General features: G+C 40.6%; 2 protein-coding genes across 2 annotated transcripts in view; both read left to right on the plus strand.

Moving 5' to 3' along the window:
- Nucleotides 1–6999, plus strand: part of perp (p53 apoptosis effector related to pmp22) — a 24273-nt gene extending 17274 nt beyond the window's left edge. The window contains 2 exon segments of the mRNA XM_084322203.1: nucleotides 2799–2873; nucleotides 2876–6999. Coding sequence (XP_084178329.1) covers nucleotides 2799–2873; nucleotides 2876–3009 — 209 coding nt within the window. The 3' untranslated portion in view covers nucleotides 3010–6999.
- Nucleotides 7000–7227: 228 nt separating this feature from the next.
- Nucleotides 7228–18958, plus strand: part of tnfaip3 (tumor necrosis factor, alpha-induced protein 3) — a 93906-nt gene continuing 82175 nt past the window's right edge. The window contains exon 1 of the mRNA XM_084321429.1: nucleotides 7228–7447. The gene's annotated coding sequence lies outside the window, so the exon portion shown is untranslated. The remainder of the gene's footprint in view (nucleotides 7448–18958) is intronic.

Here is an 18958-nt window from a genome sequence, read left to right on the forward strand (position 1 = left end):
CTCAGCCTTCGAATAGTGAGATCACTGACGCAGACGCACACAGACAAAGACAGACACACGCTTCCTTGTATTGTTGTTATACTTGAGGACATTCTATTGTCTTACTATTTATTCTCGGGCATTAATCTGCTCCAATATGTCCGATCTACACTAACTGAAATGACTACATTTACAAATGTTTATTTCCATTCCCTGTGTGAGGTATGGGTATATAGTAGGGATGCTCGATATTGGCTTTTTTACCGATACCGATATTCCGATATTGTCCAACTCTTAATTTCCGATACCGATATCAACCGATATCAACCGATACCGATATATGCAGGGTATCCCCGTCCCAAAAAACGGAATAATTTCAGGTAACTAATAATTTCACTGGATATATATATAACAAATATTGTTATTGTTTTTTTTTTTTTTTAAACCGATACCGATATTTTCCGATATCACATTTTACTGCCGATATCGGCCCGATAATATCGGTCGGACCGATAATATCGGACATCCCTAGTATATAGGGAAGAATGACAAATTACACATATATAGAACAAATCGAATAAACACTGAATATATTCAAACGGAGGTGACCAGATATAGATAAATATGGTCGTTTGTTATTAAGGACATATTAAACTTGGCCCTTCCTGTGTTGTTGAAAGCGTAACTCACTCACCCTGACAGAGAATGGACCTGTCTCAAACCCTGCCCTCTTTTCTTGCTCCTCCAATCACAACTGTCGCTTACCTCGGACAAACGTCGCTTACCTCGGACAAACCAAGTTTGTCCGAGGTAAGCGACAGTTGTGATTGGAGGATCAAGAAAAGAGGGCAGGGTTTGAGACAGGTCCATTGACTCACACAAGACAGGTCGGGGAGGAAGGAGGTTTATCCTCACTCTTCTCTCTGTAATGGACGTCTCGAGAGATTTACACCAGAGCTATTGCTGACACCATTACACTGTTTGCGGTTTGATCGCCGTTAGTGAATCCTGACTCGCTCCCGGCTTGTTGACTTGTTGACGTAGCAGTTACACTGTGGTGTGAAAGTATTTGCCACACCCTCCTGTTAGCTACTTTATATCTGCCCGAGGCTAGCGTCAAGTATGATATGATTGATTGAGCTATATTTTATTTAGTTTATATCCCACATAATTTTATTCAACCTCTTATACAGTCGTACAACAGCCCTGGCCTATATTTTATTTCATAAATATATTATTCTATTAGCTCATATTTCATTTTATTTTACTCCACCACTTTATTGTATTATCTGTCTGTTAATGTCTGTCCGCTAATGTCGCACCAGTAACGTCCAAAGCAAATTCCTTGTATGTGAAAAGTATACTTGGCAAATAAAGACCTTTCTGATTCTGATTCTGATCATCGGTTTGAAAATAAACCCACTTCCCATTATATAGAAAATATCTTCCTATTGGTCTTTGTCGCTGTCAGTCTCCATTTTGTCCATTATAATTGGTACATTTTCAAATCAAGCCCCTCCCCGTATTACAACTTCCACCCCGATCAACCTGTTTCATGAAAAACCACACCAACTCACGGACTCGAAAAACACGTTGTTAATCTCTTTTCGTGGGAACCTTAACCAATAATCTGACTGCCTTTCTCCGTTGTCTCCCTTCTTCTCTGTCTATCTATTTATTTGGCACGCCTTTATGACCCTCTGACTAATAACTGTCTGTCTGTGCTTCTCTCACTCCTGTGTCATATTCCTCTGATTCAGACTTGCCTCTGTGACCTCTGACGCAAAGCTAACTCTCTCCTGTGGGTGTGTGACGTGTGCGTGTGTGCGTGTGTGTGTCTCTCATTGTCCCTGATTCTACCAAGGCAAGAGGTCGACGGTAGAAAGGAAGAGAAACACTGTTAAAGGACCAGACCAGTCTTTTTGAAGACATTCAAATAAGTCATTCTTGCTTTGATACAAAAATCAACTTTTATATCTTCTAACATTACTGAAAGATCAGATACAATGGAATAATATGGCAGTGCTGAACTGGCAGGGAAAAAAATATTATGAAAAAAAGGGCACCTTGATTTCTGTATCGAGGCAAGAATGACTTAGATCTAGATCTATGAACAATTCCTAAACCCAAAAACGAAAGCGCTAAAACTTACTAATGTATAAAGTCTGAAGCTGCTTCATAGACAATGAATTGGGAGATATACTGTATATATATATGTAGGCTATAGATAGACAAGCCTGCAGAGCACAGCACAGGAGAGTATACAGGTACATTTTCTGTTCCGGAAGTGCAAATACTACTATAGAATACAGTTAATGTTGGTATTAAAATGAAAACAAACATTCTGTGAGTCCACACAATCAGTCTCACATTTATTGTCAATGGAGCAGCTTATACCTACCTTATATATGATGATGACATCACAAGTTTGAGTCTGACTACTGTACTTTCCTAGCCCATGAAAATAACACGTTCACTCATATTCAATATTGTAATAATTGTAATAATATTCAATTTTTACGAGAACAACAATCATGACACAATGTCAATGTAATGCATACAAATCTGCAATAATTCCAACAATATTATATAATTGATTCACTCACTTCTCCCCCCCCCCCCCCCCCCTCTCTCTCTCTCTCTCTCTCTCTCTCTCTTTCCCTCCCCCTCTCTCTCTCTCTCTCTCTCTCTCTCTCTCTCTTCTCTCTCTCTCTCTCTCTCTCTCTCTCTCTCTCTCCCTCCCCCCCTCTCTCTCTCTCTCTCTCTCCCTCCACCCCCCCCCTCTCTCTCTCCCCCCCCCCCTCCCCCTCTCTCTCCAGTGATCCTCCAGATCATCGCCCTCATCATCTACCCGGTGAAGTTCAACGAGGAGATCTTCGAGGGCCACTACGACTACCCTGGGCGTACGGCTTCGGCTGGGGCGCCACCATCCTGACCGTGGGCTGTGGCATCCTGTTCTGTTGCCTGCCGCGCTACGAGGACGAGCTGACGGGTCTGGCCAAGACCAAATACATCTACTCCTCCGCTTAAGAGACTCTATTATAGCTGTGTGACGACTTCTTCCGCACGTCCGCTTCTCCGACCACACCCACCGCCCACCTCCCACCGCCCGTACCCCCTCTTCCTCTCCCCGAGCTGGGCTTCGCGCTGCGCTGGCCGTGGAACGGTTCTATCCAACGCTGACCCGCCGACCAACAAAATGTCCGGTATCTAATGGGAGATGTGTAACTAGGCCAGAACAGTACAGCCCAGCCCAGCTCGGCTCGGCTCGGCTCGGTTTGGTTTGGTTTGGTTTGATTTGCGGAAAAGCCCCTCCCCCACAGAGTCGAAGAAGAAGAGGAGGAGGAGGAAGAAGAAGCAATGGATGACTCTTAATTGGAATTGGACTGTGATTTGGACCGTTGCTGTGCCAGTCCAACTTAAGACATCTCTATTGATTAAGCCCCCCCCCCCCCCCCTGTAGATCATAGTTTCTATTTTCTGTTTTATTTTCATTTTTTACTTTCTCTTGTTTCAATTGAACATATTCTTAATTTTACCTGTACGTTTTTACCTGTCATTCTCAATGCAAAACCACCTAAGTGCACTTAACATAATATGGGGCTGTGTCATCCTGTAAGCTTTAATATTAGTTCTGTGTCATGATGCTGTTTATATGTCAGGATGTGTGCAAGCTTCTCAGAGTCCATCTTGTTGTCGTTCACAAGATGCACATGGAATAATGGAGATGCGTATTTGATTTTGTCGTGTTGTCGTTCTCAAAACACTCAAATGTATCCAAATAGAGGCCTTTCACACAATGCTTAGAATGCCCATTTGTCCTCCGTGTTGGAAGAAGCAATGGTTGCTGTCTGCAAAACAATGGTTGTTATTCGTTGACACATGAAAAATAGGCCTATACCAACAAAATTATTATAATTTGATGTATTATTACTGGATTTTGTAAACAAGTATTACTCTGGAACAGTAATATCATGCTTTCCCAGTGTTTTACTACTGCACAGAAATGAGGCATTTTCTCTTGAAAGTGGTAACCGATGGTTACAGGCCATGTTGGAAGAATGAGAACTACGCAAGCGTTCTGTGCAAGGCCTCTATTTCATCTTTAGTTTATTGTACGTAAGGGAATAATGAAAGAAAGATGTGGATTTCGGAAGCTGAATGTAATCCGTACAGCACATCTTGCATTGCACAAGGAAATATACAGTATGTGTACTTTAATGATTGCATTTGAGTTAGAACGTTTTTGCCCCCTTTTTCTTTTTTTAAATTATTCTTCTATCTGCTGTTCTAGAATACTGTCTTCTTGCTACAATACCGACGGGTTTAATGACTGTGGGTGTTTTGCTGTGTTGTCTCTATTGTATCTGTTATGAAGAGTAGACTAGTAATGCTACATGTTATGGGTAGATTCAATGGTGTGATTTTAAGGCCTGCTATGGAGGATGGAGTTGGTGTGTATGTATTGTCTGAAATGGTTAAAAGGGATTTGTCCCAGAATAAGATATTGAGAGAGAAAAAGGGGAAACCTTCTCTGACCAAATGAATGCTAGGATAGAAGTAAAGGTCGATATGGAATGGCATTCAAATCATTAGCTTATTTGTCTTAGCATCTTCTGTAACAAAAGATGTTTTAAATAATATTAAAGATTATAATAATAATAATAATAATAATAAATAATAATAATTATTATTATTATATAATAGGTTGGAATCGTCCGTGACACACACCTGGCAAGATGTTCACCAGGTCCCAGCTCCCATTAAACTGTCTTGTGCAAATTAAGAAAATTGGAGTGTAAATCTCACCTACCGTAAAAAAAAATTCTTCTTGCTGTAACCTGGCTCTAAGGGGAAAATGGGCTTGGACGGCAAAAAAAAAAAAAGGGCTTTAATAATTCAAGGAATTCTCAAGAGACAATTTTCTTGTCCATGCACGCTTACTCGTGTGCAAGGTCACATTATTTGAGAGGATCCAAACTGAGCTACTGTATCTTCCCTGGCTTAGAGGAAACACATCCCATAGTATTTTTTTAGTTTTTAGTTTATTCTTTAAGTCTTTAAAGGGATACACGGTTCCATATACCGGTCGTACTGGTCGGTTGGGAGGACACACCTTATGTAATCTGTGAAGACTGTGAGGGTGTTTTCAAGCTTTAGAGTAGGGATGCAACTAATGACTATTTTGGTAGTCGACTAATCTGTTGATTATTTTTCCGATTAGTCGACTAATCGAAAAAAAAATGTATTTAAAAAAAAATATATATATATTTTATTATTATTATTATTATTATTTTTTTTTTTTTTTTTGCACTACCTATCTTTGTGAAAGTGGCCTCCTCAGCTCTCGTCCAGCTGAAGACAGAGCAGAGGAACAGATTGGACATTGAGCATGACCTCAGAGTTGCTTTGTCTACCATCACCCCAGACTTAGAGACTCTTGTCAGGAGCAAACAACATCCCCAGTTAGCCCATTAGTTCCCCCAAACTTACTGTCGGTCTGTTATGTTAAGCTAAGAAGTCTTCAGCTGGCTGGACCAGAGCTGAGAAGCCACTTTCACAAAGATAGGTAGTGCAAAAAAAATATAATAATAATAATAATAATAATAATAATACGATTTTTTTTTAACGACTAATCGAAGCAACAATTCCTCGTCGACTATTTTTTATAATCGACATCGTCGATTATGTCGACTAATCGTTGCAGCCCTACTTTAGAGAGAGCACACCTACGCCACATTCAGGTGGAAATCCTTTACAGAAATACTCAGACAAGGATCATCACACATAAACCCCAAACTGAATTATGTCTATGGGAGACCTCCTTTGAAAAAGAACAATGTTTGACCAAGACTATAGGCGTAAGGTTTGCCCAGGACTAGGCTTAATCTGTGTCCATGAAACTTGAGGGTAGGTGTGTGTTCTTGAGCCTCCCATCATCAGTCTTCGATGTCTCTCTCACTCTTGGTTATCTACTGAATAGAAAGAAATGCTGATACCTTGCTGTACAATATCACTGTATACAATGACCGTATGTAAAACATGTGCCTTAACCTCTTTCAATGTTATTGACCTACTGTAGTACATTTTTTATTCTTGACAGACTGACACGAGCTGTTTCCGTAAATATATTTTAGTTTGAAGTTCAGTGGCAAAAAGCACACAGGGATTTAATCACATACTAACGGGGTGATGGTCAGTTAGTTTGTCAGTGCCTTTTTGTTTTTTGGGGTTTTGTTTTTAGATGCAAAGCACCTGATGATCGGCAATGTCAATAACCCACTCACTCATTCATTCAGTCAGTGAGTCAGTCAGTCAGTCTGCCCCCTAGTGGCATCCGACAAGCATCAGTTTGGCGTCATGACAACAACAATCATTCCTTCGTGTCACGTGTGCAACACCTTGCAGACCTTGCTGACACGGAGCAGCCAGAGCGGACCGTCAACACCATGGCGTGAAAGCTCCTGGTAGAAAACCCATTACATTACTGTGGAATAATGTACTGCTGGTCCAGCTGTGATGTAACCAGCTGCCGTATGCAATGCTTTGCATCTATGACACTTTGTGTCCTTGTTTATGTCATGTTGAAGAAAGAGGATGATTGCTGTTAATAAATCAATCAAAGGTCAATACATGTATTAGGCCCGACGATGTTTCACATCCGGTTTGTCAAAGGAGAGCTCAAAGCCGACGTTTGAACCTGGCTTTCGAACCAGACTTTGACCTGTGGCCTGGTGATTTGACCCGTCTAGACTATCTCTCTGTCTCTCTTCCACTCACACTGTCTCGGAGGCTAGATGTCAAAAGCCGGTGTGAATAGTAAATAGAGATGCTTCGAAAACACAGGACAGAATGAATCTGGGTGAAACCAGCGTTTGTCCTGTCATGATCAGTGGCCGCGTGGGTATAGAATAGATACTGTCACTAACCTTCATCCACGTTCTGGTCAACTTGTTTGCATTGGTTATTTCTAGCGGTTTGTGTATTTCTAATGCAATAAAGAGTTTTGTTTTTTTGGAAGGAGTTTTCTGTTTGTTTTGTGTGTGAAATGCAATGACTTTGAGGAAAGGAAAGGCGAGGGGAGGGGGGCAGGAGATATGGGGAAAGGGGTGGAGAAGGAAAGCAAAACTTAGAGAGAGAGAAGGGATGTGTGTATGCCTGTATTGTGTGCTCTATATCAACCTGGGTTTCAAACTGATTTTCTGTCTTGTTTCTCACTGGAGAAAGTTTGGGAAGGCTAACCACAGGCTCCACCATCAGGTCTGCTGTCTCTGACTAGGTTTACATGCTCATACAAGGCTAATTGAAGCCTTTGGACAAGTCTGTTTTGAAACATTCGGAACAGTCCTATGTTCTCAGTTTCATAGTCAACCTAAAAGAACGGTAAGGAGGATAGTGATACAGTGTGGTACATCTTCAAGGAATATCCCACATCAACACCCAGAAGTACAGACTTCAGGACTACAGGGTAAGAATTGCTACAGCCTTTAAATATTACAGTCTGAAAGAAGTGTTTTTTTTTAATTTATAATAAGAATGTATTATTATTATATAACTTTGTTATATGTTTTATTGAAGTGACATAGATGTATTTGATACATACAGTGCATTTCCACAATCCCATATATAAAAACATATCATTTCATCACCATTTTATTTATTCGTACATGGAATTGTTACAGTCCAACAGTGTCTTCAATACATATAGTTCACTTAATTTGATCCACTAAATTCCATGGCCGAAAGGAACAGGAAGAAGAAAACTCTTATTGTACCTCCCCCTACACACATACAGTACACTAATAGACTGTTCAGAGCGCAATACATTTTGTGTATCAGTTAATTGCATATTTACTGAGGTTCATTCATTTATAAATTAAATTCCGATTCACAAGGTCCTGATTCGATTTCAGATACGATTAGGTGCGATTCGGTTAGGATGTTTCAGTTACAATACCAATTTTGTTTGGATATGAAAGACATTATCAGAGAACGAATGCTGTAAATTGTACAAGAAACCCTCTAAACTGGTTATTAAAAATATTAATGTTTACATTAAGAATTTACCACAAAGCGTTTTACATTAAAGATTCAGTACAATGTTCAATCTTGTTGCATGTTTTAACAGAAGGTATGTTGACATAAAAAGTACCCAAAATGTTAGAACTGTTGTTGTTGTTGTTGATGACTAAAGCCCCTTGATCTCTATCCTCCTGGATATCAACAAAATAAAGTAATTTCGGATATCCAATCTGCTTCCTCTGAAATATAGCATAATACAAGATTATTCTGATTGGCCCATCAGTCTCATCTAGCTACTCTGATTGGCCCATCAGTCTCATCTAGCTACTCTGATTGGCCCATCAGTGACATCATCTGCTTTCTGACTTGCTGACTAAGAGATTGATTGATTGATTGAACATGTTATTAACAGATTGCAGAATGTGTACAATACAGTACGGCTCAATACACACAATTGTTAAGGGGTTGCAGACCAGAGAAAGACTTTCGTCTTGTTTACATCAGGGTCCCCCATTTTCAATGCATCATAACATATGACATACATGACATATAGATACAGTACTGCTACATCTATACATTTATGACATACCAGATTTACAAATACAGTACTGTTTTTGATACAAGAAGATGAGAGGACTGAGAGGAGGAGTGCTTAACAATCAAGCATCTATGCTTGTCCAGTGAATAGAAGGCCACGCCCCCTCAACATACTGAGTTGTTGATCAACTTGTTTTCTGCCATAGTTTGAATTGCTTATTTCCAGCAGTTTGTGTATTTCTAATACAATAAAGAGTTTTGTTTTTTGGAAGGAATGTGTGAAATGTAAATACTTGGAGGAAAGGAAATAGAGGGGGGGGGTAAGGGGAGATGGGGAAAGGGGTGGAGAAGGAAAACAAAACTTAGAGAGAGAGGGGAGAGAGGGAGAGAGAGAGATCGAGAGAAAGAGGGAGAGGGAGAGAGAAAGCAATACGGGATGTGGGAAATGGAGAGTGAAATAGTTTGTCCACAGAAGGTTTGTGTGAGTATACAGTATGTGTGTGGATGTGTATAGTATATGCCTGTATTGTGTTCTGTATAGTATGTACTGGATTTCAAACAGACTTTCTGTCTGTTTCTCACTGGAGAAGATTTGGGAAGGCTAACCACAGGCTCAACCATTAGGTCTGCTGTCTCAAATGCCGGGGCCTTAATTGAGGCCTTTGGACAAGTCAGTTTTGAAACATTTTGATCCAATGTTCTTGCAGTTTCACGGTCAACCTAAATCTTTTAGAGTGATATTTTCCAGATATTTTCCAAATCACTCAACAACAACGTATGTTATTTGAATTCATTTCCATCATTGTCCATTGAAAGACATACAGTATTCAGGATAAAGTTATAAACTTTGAACACAAGAGGGCAATACTACACACATTCGCTGGTAATAAGCTCTCTGGCACCTGCTTACAACATGCCATAGTGAACCTATAGTCGTTGATATACCTTGAAAACATTTATAAATAATACATTTCCATCATTGTCAGTTGAAATTAGACCCACCCCTTTTCATATCTCATGGACCGTTTCTCATAGAAACGTATGGGAGGTGTCAATGAACTTAAACTTTTTATGGTTTATTCCACCCAAATAGTTTTAACCTCTTAAGCCCTAGCCCTATTTACTTCTGCAAGGCCATTTGCATGTTCTTGGTATCTAGGGACATCTATTGATCTCAGGGAATGTATTCCCAGTGTCAGAAATATTGTGTCTGTTACTAGGCTTGAGTAAATTGTAACGAACCAAAGGAGAATATCAATTTTCCTAAAATTGACCAGATATGAAACGTTTTGTAGATACAGTACTAAATTCTGCCATCCGGACGCGTCTAGTTTTTTACCAACGTTCGCGTTCTGCGATCTGATTGGCCACTGACGTTTCTGGTGCGATCTGATTGGCCACTGACGTTTCTGGTCATGTGACATGTGCGCCCAATCGCGTGACGCCTGTTTCTGCGCCCATTTCCGCATCAGATCGCAGAACGCAAACGCGGAAAAAACTAGACGCCATCCGGACACATGCAATTTGAAATATTATTATAGAATATAGAATACCAGGCCTATAAATTACCTTATTATAGCCAACTCGCACATCTATGGATCGGGCCAAATCTCCTCTTTCAAATGCCAGAGTTCAATTTGGATTTAGTATCTCCAGGCGTGCAGCAAGAACCGTGAACTCGGCTCTCCCCTCCTCCGCTCCCGTTTACTACACAGCCATAGGTGCAGTGGCGGCCGCCAGTAGGGGGCGCTAGGGCGCCGCCCCCCTGGTTGAGAGCAATGAGATCAGTAGGAGAAGAAGAACTTGAGTTTTTTTATTTTAGATATTTTGAAGGCTTGAAGCCCTAAAAATAAACTAAACATGTTTAAAATGAATAATAATTACTATTAAAATGCACAATAACGTTAATATAGCAAGTATAAATCATTGTTTTTTGCATGCTATTTATCCCCGTTTGTGATTGACGTCAGTGACGTCAGTCTATTAATAACTACCTCCGAATCCGGGGCGCGTGAACACTTTAGGCAACCAACTTGCGCTTCCGCGTTGAAGAAATTATGTATATCATATGGTATTTATTTAGTATATATATAATATATTACATATTTATAGGTATATTTATATAAATGTATTTATATATAAATGTATTGGATTATATAGAGATACAGCGTTTATACATATAATTAACAATAGATTAAATGATTAAAAGAGGTAGGAATACATTTTTAAAAAGTGTATACTTCTTCCTACTCCTTTTTCGAACAGATTTGTTTAACTGTTTCTTTTTTTGTTGTCTTTTTTTATTATCTTTTGTATATGTCAGAACAGATATATTTTTGTTTTTATACTTGTTCGAAAATAAAAATCTTTCATTCATTCGTTCAAACATCATTCAGGGCTGCTGCTGCCAGTGACGGGAACAACACAGACAGCATTCAAGCTGTCCCGTGCTGCGGGTGGTGTGGGCATTCGTGCCTTCATCATAAAGTGGCAGGAGTTGGCCGGGCTTGACGTGCCGGGACGGCTTGTACTCAACCCATTACTAAGAAATGTCTGGCCCCATCGACTGCTTGGGCCAATCACCCACCCAGCCGTAATAAATGATTACAGAATCCGAAACCAGAACAAAGCAATCTCACCTGAATCAAGCATGCCACCCTACCAGTAGGAGACGAATGAGTTCCTTGGGCCAATCCCTGAGAGAAGCCCAAGGGAGGAAAGGCCTGCTGCAGTTCAAGTCCAAGACCAGAATACAATGCTGGAATGTGAGAACTCTTCATCAAGCAGGAAAGCTAGCACAACTAGCAAAGGAGATGAGAAGATACAATGTCAGTGTAATGGGAGTTAGTGAGTGTAGATGGAACACCTTTGGGGAAGTTACTACAGCCACAGGAGAGAGGTTTCTGTATAGGGAGAACGAAGAGGATCCACATATGCAAGGTGTGGGCCTGATTCTCTCTAAAGATGCTGCAAGAAGCCTCATTGATTGGAAACCAGTTTCTGAACGGATAATCACTGCCAGGTTTTTATCCAAGGGTCGAAACATCACCATCATTCAGTGCTATGCACCGACAAACTCTCCTGAAACTGAAGAAAAGGAGAAGTTTTAACAACAACTGCAAGCGAAGGTTCAGAAGACCCCAAGGGAGAGGGGTCAGGTGGCGTAGCGGAGATTGCGTTCGTCACCAACACCGGAGACGCTGGATTCGCCTGTTCGAATCCAGCTCCCGGCGTTGCTATCAGCTTGGCTGGCCTCTCACACTAATACAATTGGCAGTATTAGAGGGTGGGAAAGCTGAAGGGTGGGTCCTGGGCGTTGTGGACAGCGACCCCTACAGTTCGGTCGGGGCGCCTGCTCAGCAAGGGTAGGAACTCAAGGGTAGGAACTCACTCTCCCCGGTGAGAACCTGCGCGGCCAGGCTGGCCTGCCGGCAGGCTGCACATGCGTCGGAGGAAAGCATGTGACAGTCTCCGGTCTCTCGGACCAACAGTAGGGGAAAGTACGCAACAACCAGGAAGGGTGGGATGGGAGAAAAAGAGGGAAAAAGAGGGGAAGAAAGATAATAATAATAATAAAAAAAAAGGAAAAGAAGACCCCAAGGAGAGACATCCAGATAATCATGGGAGATATGAATGCCAAGGTTGGAAGGGACAACAGGCACTGGAAGAACACCATGGGAACAGAAGGTCTCGGAGAAATGAACAAGAATGGAACCCTCCTTGCGGACTTCTGCACTATTAATGAACTAGCAGACATTGACTCTGACCATCACCTGCTGATAGGAGAGTTTAGAATCAATCTAGCTGTAAGGAAAAGGGAAGAAAATAGAGCACAGAGAAAATTCAACATCAGACAACTAAGGGATCACCAGGTTAGGCAGGAAGCGAGGCTTACACTTAAAACAGATTTCAAGTGGGCCTACTAGCAGAAACAGGAGATGTTGAGGAACAGTGGGGAAGCTGCAAGAAGGCCCTCATTGACACCTGAAAGGTGAAAAGGTGAAAGAAAAGACTGGATTGTAGATGACACCTGGCAAGACATAGAGAAAAGGAAGAACCTTAAAAACAAGTGCAATAGGGAACCAGATATGACAAAGAAAGAAAAATGGAGGCAAGAATACCAACAAAAGAGCAGGGTAGTGAAGAAGAAGACGAGAAGGGACAAGAGAAGATATGTTGACAACAAATGTGACCCGCCAGCCGCCACGGTCTATGTCGGATTGTGCCGGCAATGAACATTCCTCACAAAAGACGAAAATGTAGCACGATTCAGAAATAGGTCAAAATAGACCTATTGCCATTTTTGTGTGCTTTGAAATGCGCAGATATTACAGCTAATTTACATTCCGAGACAACGGACTCAATAGGCTACTTTGTTGGCGATGTGAAACATTAATATCTTTGGAACAGTTTGTGTTCAATTGTATCTGAATCAGGCATACAACTATTATAAGCCTGACGGGCAGCAGTGTGCAATATATTAAGTCCAGCGCCGCTCCTCAGACTGAATGGCTCATAACGTTCGGAGCTGTCTCTGTCTCTCTCTCTCTGTCTCTCAAGTAGCCAAACGTTACATTATGAAAATGAACTGGGTAGTTGATTTAACTTCATTAGCTGAAATATTCTAAAATCATTAAGTCTGCTATACGTGTAAATGTGTGTGTCTGTGTGTGTGACTGTGTGTGTGTGAGGCATGACACCCGATGAGCAGGTCGGCACCTTGCATGGTTGCCTCCGCCGTCGGCGTGTGAATGTGTGAGTGAATGGGTCAAATGTGAGTGACAAATTGTAAAGCACTTTGGATAAAAGTGCCATATAAAAAAGCAGCCATTTACCATTTACCATGACGCAGTGTGTGTGTGTGTGTGTGTGTGTGTGTGTGTGTGTGTGTGTGTGTGTGTGTGTGTGTGTGTGTGTGTGTGTGTGTGTGTGTGTGTGTGTGTGTGTGTGTGTGTGTGTGTGTGTGTGTGTCTTCAAGAGGCATTGTCTCTTGCCAGGCCATCAGCTCAAGCCCATGTCCATCCCATTGCCGTTGTGTCCTTGGGCAAGACACTTAACCTACTTGCCTCGTATGAATGTGTATGCATGTGAATGAATGTTGGTGGTGGTCGGAGGGGCCGTAGGCGATGATTATTCGCCACGCTTCCGTGAGTCTGCCTCAGGGCAGCTCTGGCTGCAATTGTAGCTTACCACCACCGGTATGACTGTGTATGAACGAATAATGGACTCTGTGAAGCACTCTGAGTCAGAGAAGAGCGCTATATAAATCCAATCCATTATTATTATTATTATTATTATTATTATTATTATTATTATTATTATTATTATTATTATTATTATTATTATTATTATTATTATTATTATTATTATTATTATTATTATTATTATTATTATTATTATTATTATTATTATTATTATTATTATTATTATTATTATTATTATTATTATTATTATTATTATTATTATTATTATTATTATTATTATTATTATTATTATTATTATCAGTGTAAATAAGAATTTGTTCTTAATTGATTTGCCTGGTTAAATAAAGGTAAAATAAAATAAAAGTATATTGCTGCACTGGCTGTGCACAAGGTTTTCCCTTGTTCGGCCTAACTCCGTGATTTATTTTCATGAAAAGGTTCCACAGTGCAGCTTTAAAGGGGATGTATTTTAGTCCTTTTCAACAAGTTAATAGGTATTTGAGGTCCCCTAAACAAGCTACAAAAAAAACATTCAGATTATGCATTCTATAGCAGCCTCTCTGTTATTTATTGTGTACCTTATTAACTGTGGCGATTGTGGCTACAATTCTGAAGGACTCGTTTCAAGAGGGAGGGTTCTTGTCACAGCTGAACTGCAGAAATGGCACAATGCACATAGTTAACATTTTCTCGATGTTGGGACAACCAGGGGCGTAGCTGTAGATTCTGGGCCCCATGAAAGAATGTATTTGAAGCCCCCCAGTGAAAGCGAGCGCGCGCCATTTATTTATTGATGAAAACGCATAATATGGTTTTTACCTATACATTCGGATCAGCAGTTCAGCACCTGCACTGTTGGTGGGTGAGCCTAGTAAAGGATGTCGCATTGCGTTCATCTCCAATGAATGGACCAATGCAATAGTCTACCAAAGCCCCCCCTCTCTCTCTATATATATCTCACTCACACACACACACACACACACACACACACACACACACACACACACACACACACACACACACACACACACACACACACACACACACACACACACACACTTCAGAAAAAAACATAGTATCAATGAGAGCATCAATAATACACCTGAGTGATGTCTAGTAAAAAAAAAATATATATATATATATTTTGCCCCCCCCCCCCCACCAGTGCTGGGCCCTTGGAATCATCCTAAGGTCCCCCCCCCCCCCAGCTCCGCCCCTGGGGACAACCCCTCGTTCTGTAGAAACAATGTAACCAGAGAGAGAAAGATCTGAAAACAACACACCCATGACCTGCGTTCCAGGTAACGTTAACATCACTAATGTCACAAAGCCGAGAGTAACACAGCATGACGAGGGGCACCTCTTCCTCGGCTTCACGTCTACTGAGGTCGGCACCATTTTGCCTTCAAAATAAAAATAAAAAACACCAGAACACTCTTCCAGTGAAAAGAGACCTGTAGAAAAAGAAATACATGTCATGGTATTCTATTTAAACGCTTTCCTAACTACACTAAGGGGGACCCGACTAAAAACGTGTGGGAACCACTGGTGTAAACAGTTAACAGTTAACCACTGGTATAAACAGTTAACCAGTGCAAGGGTCTGACTGATTTTTGAGTCACTGTGACTTTTCTTTTAACCAGCGGGAAAAAAACTTAATTGAGATAAAAAAATCTCGTTAACAAGACAGGGATCAGCGCAATTAACAGGGTTGTGTGTAGATCAGCCAGTGTCAGCCTGCACCAAACACCACCACTGTCACCATGTTGGTCACATTCCTTATGGGTGGCGTCGCCAAACACTTGCACCTGCACACTCATGTGTCCAGGCAGGCAGGCTGGCAGGCAGGCAGGCAGGCAGGCAGGCAGGCAGGCAGGCAGGCAGGCAGGCAGGCAGGCAGGCAGGCAGGCAGGCAGGCAGACAGACAGGCAGGCAGGCAGGCAGGCAGGCAGGCAGGCAGGCAGGCAGGCAGGCAGGCAGGCAGGCTGGCAGGCAGGCAGGCAGGCAGGCAGGCAGGCAGGCAGGCAGACAGGCAGGCAGGCAGGCAGACAGACAGACAGGCAGGCAGGCAGGCAGGCAGGCAGACAGGCAGGCAGGCAGACAGACAGGCAGGCAGGCAGGCACGCACGCACTGCACACACACACACACACACACACACACACACACACACACACACACACACACACACACACACACACACACACACACACACACACACACACACACACACACACACACACACACACACACACACACACACACACACACACACACACACACACACAGCTGTGAGTCATACATTATTATGAGATACACACCCATGGAGCCCCACCCAGGGAGAGGCCCAGAGTTGGCTCTGCATGCCTTGACAGCACTCTCTAGCCGGCGTCACCTCCCAGAAAAGGGGAGGAGAGAGAATGGGGAGGGAGGGAGAGAAGAGGAAAGGGAAAGAGAATGGTAGTAAAGTGAGAGAAAGGAGAGAGGGGTTGGGGGAAAGGGAGAGAGGAGTGAGGCAATGTCCATAGGTTTCAGATTTTCTTTCCCCGTTCTGCCTCTGATGACCCAGTGACCAGCGCAGTGTAAACACGCTGTCTTGAACACATTAAAGACTTCCTCCAACTGAAGGACAATCATCTTGTTTCATCCTTCTGATTCCATCTAAACTATTACCAATAACCTTACCCTCTAATAATGTTTGCTGTTGTTGTTGCTGTTGCTGTTGCTGCTAACACTATAACACTTGTACAGTACAGCACTTTGGTCAATGTTTTCAGTATTTTGTGATTGATTGATTGATTGATTGATTGATTGATTGATTGATTGATTGATTGATTGATTGATTGAGTCATTCATTCATTGAACACACAGCAAAACAGACCGAAAATGAGGAAGTGGAGAGAGGAAGTGAAAGAGAGAAAGGAGGTCAGGAATTTTAAAGAGTAAGGGAGAACAAACACTAAAGAGAGAGAAAGAGAATATTGTACTTATACCTCTATGAGAGGTATAAGTATTTGAGAGGTTTTCTCTTGAAAACATTGACTGTGCTCAGAGAGGGTGCAGCACTGAAACAGTTATAACAAATACAATGATACAAAATGACACCCCTGACATCGACATCAACAATAAGCCTTTTCTGACTGAATGACTGAATCATTGTACTGGTTCTTTTAGTGCACTTTTTAGTTCTCTGCCTGTTCTTTACCAAGTATTTCCATCAGGGCAGTTTTATAATGTGATAATTGAATCCCGCAGACCAAGAAGACATTATGAGCCCATTAGGGTTTGAGATGAGTGGTTTTTATTGTCTAGAGACTGGAAGTTGGAACGTTGTGTACTTTCAGTACAGGCTGTGTACTTTCCACTAATGCAGAACATACTCTCCAAATGATTTGATGATGATCTCTATATCTATCTATCTATCTATCTATCTATCTATCTATCTATCTATCTATCTATCTATCTATCTATCTATCTATCTATCTATCTATCTATCTATCTATCTATCTATCTATCTATCTATCTATCTATCTATCTATCTATCTATCTATCTATCTATCTATCTATCTATCTATCTATCTATCTATCTATCTATCTATCTATCTATCTATCTATCTATCTATCTATCTATCTATCTATCTATCTATCTATCTATCTATCTATCTATCTATCTATCTATCTATCTATCTATCTATCTATCTATCTATCTATCTATCTATCTATCTATCTATCTATCTATCTATCTATCTATCTATCTATCTATCTATCTATCTATCTATCTATCTATCTATCTATCTATCTATCTATCTATCTATCTATCTATCTATCTATCTATCTATCTATCTATCTATCTATCTATCTATCTATCTATCTATCTATCTATCTATCTATCTATCTATCTATCTATCTATCTATCTATCTATCTATCTATCTATCTATCTATCTATCTATCTATCTATCTATCTATCTATCTATCTATCTATCTATCTATCTATCTATCTATCTATCTATCTATCTATCTATCTATCTATCTATCTATCTATCTATCTATCTATCTATCTATCTATCTATCTATCTATCTATCTATCTATCTATCTATCTATCTATCTATCTATCTATCTATCTATCTATCTATCTATCTATCTATCTATCTATCTATCTATCTATCTATCTATCTATCTATCTATCTATCTATCTATCTATCTATCTATCTATCTATCTATCTATCTATCTATCTATCTATCTATCTATCTATCTATCTATCTATCTATCTATCTATCTATCTATCTATCTATCTATCTATCTATCTATCTATCTATCTATCTATCTATCTATCTATCTATCTATCTATCTATCTATCTATCTATATCTCTGTCTGTCTCTATCGAAAACAACTGGATCACAACAAGGGGAACTGTTTTAATGTACATGAAAACGGGTAGGGAATGTTACCTTTGAGTTCGGTTTGCAAAGACAACTCACTGATGAGGGTGCTTTATGGTTATGGGGTTAGATCTCTTACAGTAATACAAAAATAAAAATAAAATAAGCTAAAAACGTACCTCTTCACCTTAGCCTTTTAATTACTGTAATACACTCCGCTGTTGATTGTACTGTAGCACCATTTAACTCTGTCCATTCTATTTTATTGCGCTGCACTTTGCATCATTTTACTCTGTCCATTCCATGTTACTTTTTATTGCACTGCACTGTTGCAGTCTATTAACTTTTATAACAGGTTCCAAACTGTCAGGTATTAAACTGTGTGGGTATCATCAAGCAAGAAAGACTGTCAGGGTTTAAAACTGTGTGGGGGACCCAGGCCTAGAACTGCGCCCTGAGAGGAAACTGTGCCCTGAGAGGGAGGTTTGCCCTGAGTGGGAGGTGTGAAGGGTCAAAGTGGGTATAAAACAGGATGTGATTTTATATGTCTGCACTTTATGTGCTCATTTTATGTCTATTCTATTATACTACTATTACTAGTACTTTGTCAGGCTCTGAACTCATACTATAATACTATAGCTCAGGTTCTGAACTCATACTATAATACTATAGCTCAGGCCCTGAACTCATACTATAATACTATAGCTGCAGGCTCTGAACTCATACTATAATACTACAGCTGCAGGCTCTGAACTCATACTATAATACTATATCTCAGGCTCTGAACTCATACTATAATACTATAGCTCAGGCTCTGAACTCATACTATAATACT

The sequence above is a fragment of the Notolepis coatsorum genome (assembly GCF_963971535.1).
Source record: "Notolepis coatsorum genome assembly, chromosome: 9".
NCBI lineage: Eukaryota > Metazoa > Chordata > Actinopteri > Aulopiformes > Paralepididae > Notolepis > Notolepis coatsorum.